Source organism: Xyrauchen texanus, chromosome 43 (genome assembly GCF_025860055.1).
Source record: "Xyrauchen texanus isolate HMW12.3.18 chromosome 43, RBS_HiC_50CHRs, whole genome shotgun sequence".
In the NCBI taxonomy this organism is placed as follows: domain Eukaryota; kingdom Metazoa; phylum Chordata; class Actinopteri; order Cypriniformes; family Catostomidae; genus Xyrauchen; species Xyrauchen texanus.
In genome coordinates this window covers 26,816,114-26,826,152 of record NC_068318.1, presented here as the reverse complement: position 1 = coordinate 26,826,152, position 10,039 = coordinate 26,816,114, and the positions used below count along the sequence as shown (strand labels likewise).

Here is a 10,039-nt window from a genome sequence, read left to right as displayed (position 1 = left end):
ATTACCCAAGATGCATCTTAATACCGGGGGGTCTACATGACAGTCTGACTATGTAGTTACCTGGCTGTTTGCCATAATGTAATGTCTGTATATACTTATAAAACTTCACAATTTTAAAAATAGCTAGACAAGGCTTTGACAACATCAAACTTTGTTTTGACAGAGTTTACCTATCTAGTTTTACCTATAATTTTTCCTCTTATAATTTACTTATTTTGGGACATGCACGGTCACTGAGAAAATCAGGATGAATGAATGGATGGGAATCTGGTGTGCATGACAAACACAGAACCCATTAGCAACCAGATGGTAAACACCTTGCATTATGGTGTTGAATTTTCCACGGGCAAGCACACCTCACATTTTCTAGTTTGTTCCCCTGTTTCTCAATTTGTTATTATGAGTTATTTAACTTCTAGAAGGTGGAGGCAAAAAAAACAAAACAAAAAACACCCACTTATTCTCTTTCTGTCTCTCTGTTTTGCAAATGTTGATAAAGACAACCTAATTAGTCCATGATTGTGCAATCATGAACATTTATTGGACCGTCCTCATGTGCAAAATACAAATGACAATTAATTACAGATGGTAATTGTCAGCGTTTGGTTAGCTAGCAGGTATCATGCTGCGAGGTAATTCAGACCTCATCAGGAGAGAGAGAGAGAGAGAGAGAGAGAGAGAGAGAGACAGGGATTTGCAGCTCATAAGCTTGCATAGCATGCGATACAGCCATCCGTTGGGAAAAGGGGGTGTTTAGTTGCGTGAGCCTTGTGAACTTCCTTTTGTTTTAGTTTTTCTTTTTGCTCTTGACATTTGTGTGGTTCCATTTAATAATACATTTTAAGACTGAAACTATTTGACTCGTATGCAAGCACAAGGTTTGTCCAAAGCGAAAGAACATCTAAATTTAAACTTATGTAGATTTATATAGATTTATGTAAACAGCAAAAAGAGGGTAAAAGACTTGTTTAAAGAAAACGTATATTTTTCATGATCGATTCACAGATCTGATGGAGTGAATCAACTCCTAAAACATTTGTCTTTAAATGAATCATCACACCAGCAGAACTTTGGTTAACTTGCTTTGAAGCATCGATAATGCACGTCTTAGACTGAGGTTGAGAGAGACCGATAATTTATTGATCATCCAGACAAAACTTAGTGCAAAGGTCTTTGTGTCCAACAGAAAAGAGAACCTCATATTCCTTATTCTCAGACAGACCTCATAGAAGGACAAGCCCACTCAAAAGCTTCTGCAATTTAGTACTTCAGCAAAGTGAGCCAATTAAAAGAGTTGTACAACAACATCTGTGTATACACCATTATGTTCATTATCCGTGAATAATGATCAATCCATGAAAGATGCTTTCTGTTGAAACGAATTACACTCATTCATGAGCAATTTTAGCTGTGTATAAAGGCTGGACGGGGGATATTTGTTTTTCTTCAGGTCGAGAGAGAACAATGAGAGCTGAAAGAGAAAAATTGGCATGCATATTGATTCGTGAGGGACCCCTGGAGACCTCCGAGACAACATGTCAGAAGTTAATTTGCCATCGATCAGCTCAACAGTCTCTAATATGAATTACGAAATGCAAATAGTTAAAGCAATACTGAGCATGCCCATCATCTTAAATGTCCCAGGAAAAACAAGAGCAAAATCACTAGCCCATGTACTGTATGTGTTTCCTTGTCTTTGTGTGACATACAACACCTGATACATTCTAATTGCACAATAGTGCTTCACAAGGTATTCAACATTATACAACATTATGTGAGATTCCAAATCACAGAGACTGTATATGTTACCTCCCTATGATATCCAAAGGGTGCTTCAAACAGCACATGGAACAAGTGTACATAAATATATCACTTCAAGGATGTGGACAGGGAAATGTACACATCAGTCATTGTGCATCACATGACTAAAACACAAAGTTCGGCTAAAATAAACATGGTGAAAAGGAGTTAGACCCTCAAATCTCCTCTTAATTCACTTCAGGGGTGGTTACTAGGCATACTGTATGTGACCAGATATCCACAGATATCCACTCCACAGATAATAAGGCTCTAGATCATAACAAGACTCCACAAACTCTAAATCATGGTGTGTTTTTAGTGATGTTAATGCTAATTAGTCACATCTTTTACAGAGAGAATCCTTTTTTTTTCAACGGACACATACTTAAAAGCAAGGGCACCACTTCTTTGTTAATCCATGCGTTTTCTTTTGAAAGGAAATGATGAATGAACTGAGCCAAGTGCTTCTGTCAACTGATCTATCTCTTTTTTTCCCCCTGTTCTCTCAGAGCTCCACAATGTTTCTATTTGCCCTGCTCTCAAAAGGTTAAGCAGGAAAGTCAAGCATTCTCGTTTGACAGCTCCTACGCCACCAGCGGCTCAGAGGTCCCTTAACCTCGTTCAGCGCGGTTTAGCAGAGTGATGATCTTGAAGAAATCCCCTTATTCTGCTGTCGTGTGATGCTTTCTGTCCCTGCACTTTTCAGAACTAAAGGTTGCATTGTGATTTATTTTTCCTTTCCATGTCGCAAATTCTCATCACCATACACTCACCTAAAGGATTATTAGGAACACCATACTAATACTGTGTTTGACCCCCTTTCGCCTTCAGAACTGCCTTAATTCTACGTGGCATTGATTCAACAAGGTGAATTCTTTAGAAATGTTGGCCCATATTGATAGGATAGCATCTTGCAGTTGATGGAGATTTGTGGGATGCACATCCAGGGCATGAAGCTCCCGTTCCACCACATCCCAAAGATGCTCTATTGGGTTGAGATCTGGTGACTGTGGGGGCCATTTTAGTACAGTGAACTCATTGTCATGTTCAAGAAACCAATTTGAAATGATTCGAGCTTTGTGACATGGTGCATTATCCTGCTGGAAGTAGCCATCAGAGGATGGGTACATGGTGGCCATAAAGCCGTGGCATTTAAACGATGCCCAATTGGCACTAAGGGGCCTAAAGTGTGCCAAGAAAACATCCCCCACACCATTACACCACCACCACCAGCCTGCACAGTGGTAACAAGGCATGATGGATCCATGTTCTCATTCTGTTTACGCCAAATTCTGACTCTACCATCTGAATGTCTCAACAGAAATCGAGACTCATCAGACCAGGCAACATTTTTCCAGTCTTCAACTGTCAAATTGTGGTGAGCTCTTGCAAATTGTAGCCTCTTTTTCCTATTTGTAGTGGAGATGAGTGGTACCGGTGGGGTCTTCTGCTGTTGTAGCCCATCCGCCTCAAGGTTGTGCTTGTTGTGGCTTCACAAATGCTTTGCTGCATACCTCGGTTGTAACGAGTGGTTATTTCAGGCAAAGTTGCTCTTCTATCAGCTTGAATCAGTCGGCCCATTCTCCTCTGACCTCTAGCATCAACAAGGCATTTTCAGCCCACAGGACTGCCGCATACTGGATGTTTTTCCCTTTTCACACCATTCTTTGTAAACCCTAGAAATGGTTGTGCGTGAAAATCCCAGTAACTGAGCAGATTGTGAAATACTCAGACCGCCCGTCTGGCACCAACAACCATGCCATGCTCAAAATTGCTTAAATCACCTTTCTTTCCCATTCTGACATTCAGTTTGGAGTTCAGGAGATTGTCTTGACCAGGACCACACCCCTAAATGCATTGAAGCAACTGCCATGTGATTGGTTGATTAGATAATTGCATTAATGAGAAATTGAACAGGTGTTCCTAATAATCCTTTAGGTGAGTGTATGTGCTGTGCAGAAAAACAACATAATGTCAGGCAATGTGAGCAATTTCATGTTTATTCTTTCTTAATATTTTTTGCTTGCGCTTATAATTATGTTGTGCTGTTGCTGAGCAGCAGGTTGATTCTAAATGACAGTTTATTGTTTCATTACTCACAGAAAACATTTTTAAGTTTTCTACTTAATCTTCAACATGTTCTTGAAAAATAACAATCAGACAGACAAACAATACAGACATCACACGTTTTATGTTTTTTGTCTTCCTGTATGGTGAGGCACCCAGATGCAGCACGTCGTTCATGGGAACGGAGCGCAGATGAACATTTCACTGAGCGTCTGGATGAAGCTTCGGTCCGGATAGATGTTTCATCATGCATTTAGAGGCTTGAATAATTTTCCTGCAGGTGTTTCTTGCGAGCGCAGAATGAGGAATGATGACATTGATTTAGAGTTTCATATGTCATATTTCCAGGCCTTGCCACATGCTGCGATCATCAGTTATGGAGTGTTTGGAGGGATATAAATGGGCATAGTTTTATCTTAATTTACATAAACATCTCAGTCTCTGCTGTAAACTTTGTCATCTTGAGTGCTCCCATAGATCTGAACTGCCAGGGTGAGTAACATATTCAATTTTGTAGATGCAGTTGGCAACATGTCATATACTGGAGGCACTGTTTAACATGGGGGAAAACAAAACATGGTTAACATAGTTATGAATGAAGAGATCTGGCAGCTTTTGACAAAAGAAAAACTATTAAAAAAAAAACTTAAATGACAAAAAAAAAATAAAATAAATCAAGAATTTAAACAGAAACCAAAATGTAATTTTTTTTTAAACAGAAACCAAAATAAATAAATAAATAAAATGCATTAAAAAAATGTATATACATATATATAAATAAAATAACCAAAACAAACAAACAAATGTTTTTTCTTTCTATTTAAAAAAATCAATAATAATAATAATAATAATAATTTTCGCCAGCCAATTGAATAAAAAAAGCTGAAAGAAGTTGGGCATGGGACTGTATATATGACCACCAATGCTGACCCCAAAAACAAATGGCGAACCATACTATATAGGCATTTGCATCAAGGGCTGCATACATTTGTGTCTCCCACTGCATGCTTTACGGGTGCTCTCGCGAACGTTGACTGGGGAGAATAGCATCCAGGATGCCACAACTTCACCCTCTTCACCAGGAGTTGGGGTCCCCCTACAGCCAAGAGCCCCGGGGCTTCAGCCCAGTTTAGCTCATGCGTTAATGCGGCCCTGTTTGTGTCCACAAGCAGAAGAATTAACCCGACATGGGCGGTGTCTGTAAAGTTGAAGTGACCAGCTAAAATGTTACATGCTTTGTGGATTGGTGTAAATTAAATCATTAAGCCGCCTTCACTTCTGGCCCTGTGCAGAATCATTAGATGCATCCTGAAAGTGGCTGTAGAAGTAATTTACTCACCGCTGGTCACAACAGATTCCAGCACTCTGAGCTCCACAGAACACAGGCAACTGAGGAATGTGCTGATGAATCCTTTTCCAAATAGCTGCACTTACGAAGTGTGACTCGACTTTCGATTAAAATGACAAAGCTGGAAGCAACAGGGACTGTAATTTAATCCAGTGCAAATATGAGGGTCTGTACCTAAAGTAAGATCATCCTTTGAAGTCCATTTAGTTTTAAAATGAAGCCGTCGCAGTCGGGCCAACCTTTAAAAGCCAAGATGATGGATTAAACCCACAGTGTAACTTATTTGTATATAGATGTTTGGAGGGTTTGTGAAATATCACTAATGCTATCGTGGGGAGATTATATCAGAGTAGGTTTGCATTTCCCTGACCCTATTTGCAGCTTTATTCAAGGACGATTTATTCAGGAAATAAAACTCAAAGTTAGGGATGATCTAAGCAGATTTGTGTTGTATTTATAGCATGTTTAAAGGGGACTAGCATTTTACTTTTTGGAAGTCCACTTAAAGTGTTAATGTCAAGGTTTCTTTAACCAAAAACAAGTCAGATGTTGTCTTACATGACCATTTTTCACACTTTGTTTTTTGCAACTGCACCTTTAAGGCTTCTATATTTACCTTTCGTTGTGAAATGAGTAATAGTGCTAAAATTGGTGTTGGTATGTAAATGTGGGTTGTTCTTGAGATCTGATCTTGAGAAAATGGAATTTGGCATGTGGAATTTGCATGCCACTCCCCCGGACATACGGGTATAAAAGGAGTGACGCTGCAAACACACATCAAATATCTTCTTCGGAGCCGAGCGAGCAAGTCACAAGCAAAATACCTTTGTCTCCATTCATCTCGACAAGCTTTTACGGCACTTTCCAGCGGTTCTCCCCCTCGCAAACTACGTTGTGCTGAGCACACACCCCTGGGCGCTTCAGCAGCAGAGTAAAACGTTCACGGAGTGAATAACTTCATTTATATATATATATTTATATACCTTCCTATATAAATTTGTATATATATATATATATATATATATATATATATATATATATATATATATATATATATAAACACACAAATGAGTATGTATTTCTCTAAAAGAGTGGTGCAGGCGGAAAGCGTCTTTTTCAAGATGTCTTTCTGTTTGTGTTAATTTCCTGGTTGCGGTCGATGTCTCTCCCCGTCTGATGGCCATAATCGCTGCCTCTCGCGTCTGGGTGCCACCCACGCAGAGTCAGCCTTCGTGGATGATTCATGTCCTCACTGCGAGGGCATGACCATGGCTACGTTGCGGTCGCGGCTCGCCCTCGTAAGAGCGCAAGCCACCTCAGCAGCTCCCCTACTCGGTCCTTACCTACAGGTATGAGGCGGGGTCGGTTAGCACTGGGGGTGATATGGGGTCCTCAGTGGAAGCCTCTCTGCCGGGTATTCCCCCACGGACCTCCCACTCCCCGTATCGCTTGTATGCTTCAACCGAGCGCTGCGGCGAGGTTGCCGGTTCGTTTTACGGCAGACCCGCGATCTCGTTCGGAGCGCCTGACGACGATGAGCTTTCGATCATCGGGCGATCGAACACTCGCGGCTTGACTCCTTTTATACCTGTATGTCCGGGGGAGTGGCCTGCAAATTCCACAAGCCAAATTCCATTGGCCTTTTCACAAGATCAGAGATGTCTAGGCTCCGCAGGAGCGACCCCTAGTGTCACCTCATCGACACAACTTCTCGTTCCCTCCATCAGGGAACGGAGGTTATGTCAGTAACCGAGACATTTTATCATCATAGTGGGTGTGTTTAAAATGATGATTTTGACATGATCTCTTTTGACAGGAATTCATGAATAAAAAAGCCCACAGAGGAACATACAGAGGTGCTGCATAAGCTTTAATGACCACAGAAGCTTGTTCCCACACACTGTTTTATTCAACACTTATTTTGTAATCATGATTATTTGATCAGTGTACAGTAATTGCTCTGATGCTCTGCTCAAGTTAAAAGTTTCACTGGAAATGTTTCTGCAGGCTCAGCCACCGATGGGAGGCACTTCCTGCAGCAATTAATGGTGTAAATGTTTACGCCAGACAAGCTTACTTAAAACAGTAAGCTTACATAATGGCAGCTTCAGAATTAACATAGCATCAGAAAGATAGGGAAAAATACAAGAATATTTGTCAAGAACATTCGTTCTCCCACCAGAATGTGGGATTTATGAGCACAATAGAACAACAACAACATATAGCTGCAGTTAAAAGTCAATTAATCACAAAGTGTTTAAATTCACTGGAAGCGTAATAAAACTCATTTATTAACCACGAGGAGTTGAAATGACAAGCTCACATTTAATAAGTGTTAAATACGTGAAAATAAAATATTCAGAACTACATTCTGGTCTCTGGCATGTAAACAAAATGCTATCCATGTTAGCAAAGCTCATATAGAGTTTTACACATATGTAGTTTGGCCATGTGTGATTTTTACACACTCACATTGCATTTGAAAAAAAGACAACACATTTAATCGTAATGACAAGAGACCACATTGGGAAAGAGATGTATTTAAAAAAACTGTTTAGTGCACACAAGTGAAATATATCTTACAGAGTCTTTAGAAAAAGCACAGAATGAACATTTTCAGCGACGACCTCTGGAGGATAATTCATCCTCGTTAAGATCTCTTTATTAGCAGAGAAACACTGCGGTTGGCATTGAACAGACACCATTGTGCTTTGAGCCACAGCAGAAGAACTACAAGATGGCCCAAGTTTGGCTCCTCAGAAAAAATGTATACAATGCTCAAGTTTGTCATCGTATCTGAGCGCCAGGTACTGGATCCCAGACAACAGTCTGGCTGCGTGGAAAAGTTTAGATCGGTTCAATGTAATAGCTGATGGCAATTGTGTGGGCGGACTCCTGATTGTCATGTTATGAAACGATGTCGGAGATCTTTTTCTTTTTTTTCCATTTTTCAAGCATTCAAAAGTTCTTTCACAAAGAACTTTTACAAAAACACATTACTTTTCAAAATATACAGTAAAATGGGGTGCTTGTGTGTTGAGATGTTGGCATTGTCTTTCCAAGCTAAGGATGCTTGAATTTCATCAGTGTACGGAGAACAGCACGAATGATGCATGAAGCAAAGGTGATGCACCATAAGTGTTTGTCCGAATGTATGTCCTGTATGACTTTCATAAAAGTAGTTAGCATTCATTCCTTACCCTCTGTGAGGTTAAACGTGTGTCTGCATTCGTTTCTGCAGCGGTCGGGTAAGGTCCGAATTCTGCGATGAAGATTGCGAATAGTGTGACGAAGAAGATGCTGAGGCTTTGCTGGCTTTGTCGAACTGCACATATCCGTCTGGCTTGCTGTAGCTGCTCACGCTGCTGTCACACTGCGTGTCTTGGAACGAGCTGGAATCGCTGAGTGATCCTCTCTGGAATTCTCTTTCGCACAGCTCGATGGAGCTGCTGCCCATGCCCAGCACGAAACGCTGGCTGTAGTCATAGAGGCGGTTAGGTCCCGTGCCCAAGGTGTTGTAAATGTTGGTGTAAGACATGCCGGTGGGTACACGATGCTTTCCGAGGGTGGCCGTGCCAGGGTTTCGCACCTCAGCGTTCGGATTGGCTGTCAGAGATATGGTCGGAGTTTGCTGTTCCTTGAAGGTGTTGACGCTGTAGTATCCGTTGGTTGGATCCTTTGGAGGCAAAATAAAAATAAAAAGACAAAGTATTTTAAGTAACTTAATTTTAAAACACAATCTGTAAACTAAGAGCTTTCAAAACATAATCATTAACACAAAAGAACTTAAGTAACTGTCAGAAGTGAATAGTAACAAAGTACAAATACTTTTCTACATTGCTTAAGTACAGTTTTTAAATATTTCTACTTTACTCAAGTATAAATATTTTTGACTCGTCCCTCCTTCTCTTTAAAAAGAGCAAAAATTCACAGTTACAGTGAGACTATTACAATGGAAGTTAATGGGGCCAATTTTTGGAGTGTTTAAAGGCAGGAATTGGAGGCTTATAATTTTTTATTTGCACCCATATTTAAATATTAACATACAGTATGGGCATGACTGCAGTGTGTTTATTGTGATTATTGTGAGTCCCACAGACACACTATATTAACCTCTACCCATAAACCTAACCTTAACCTTCCCTTAGAATACAATAACCTTGCTTTCACCAACCAAGGTTTCAAGGCATTTTTTGAAGATTTACAGTAACAACAAAATTAACCATGGTTACAATATTAGCACCATATTACTGTACTAACAACACCATTGTTCATTGCATTAAAACTATGGTTTCTGCCAAAGAACATGGTTACTACATTAGTAATACAGTAACGCAATGTACACACAAGTGATGTCGAGCCACGTGAACGAGTGCGATCGACAGACCCCACCTCCGGATCAAACCCTTCTATGCACTCCCCGACATTCACCGTGACCAAATCACTGCATTAAAATCAACATTTATGTCAATTTTTATCTATTATTTTAAGTAGTATTAAAGGAAATATTAAGAGTGGCAACAGGAAATCAAATGGAAAAAAGAGTGGGACAAAAGTTGAATTCCATCCACGGTTACTAGGACAGCACTACGCGAATCCCACACCATATCTACAGCCGACGCCAAAGCAGCGACATCTACTGATTAGTTTTTTGCATATTTCAGTGGTTCCACCAGACTAATGGGGTGCAAATAGATGGCTTACGTGGCAGATGCTATTTACACTGTTTTTTTTTTTTAAAAGCACTTACATTAATTCTTCTATTAAAATGTGTGTATTGTTTAAGGTCCTGCCACAGCATCTCAATCGGGTTCAAGTCAGGAC

The 10,039-nt window shown here is 40.2% G+C and overlaps 1 protein-coding gene across 1 annotated transcript in view; it reads right to left on the bottom strand.

The window, feature by feature from the left end:
* Positions 1 to 7,112: 7,112 nt before the first annotated feature.
* The window catches only part of LOC127635675 (kin of IRRE-like protein 3), a 190,392-nt gene continuing 187,465 nt past the window's right edge, over positions 7,113 to 10,039 (bottom strand). The window contains exon 16 of the mRNA XM_052115863.1: positions 7,113 to 8,891. Coding sequence (XP_051971823.1) covers positions 8,427 to 8,891 — 465 coding nt within the window. The 3' untranslated portion in view covers positions 7,113 to 8,426. The remainder of the gene's footprint in view (positions 8,892 to 10,039) is intronic.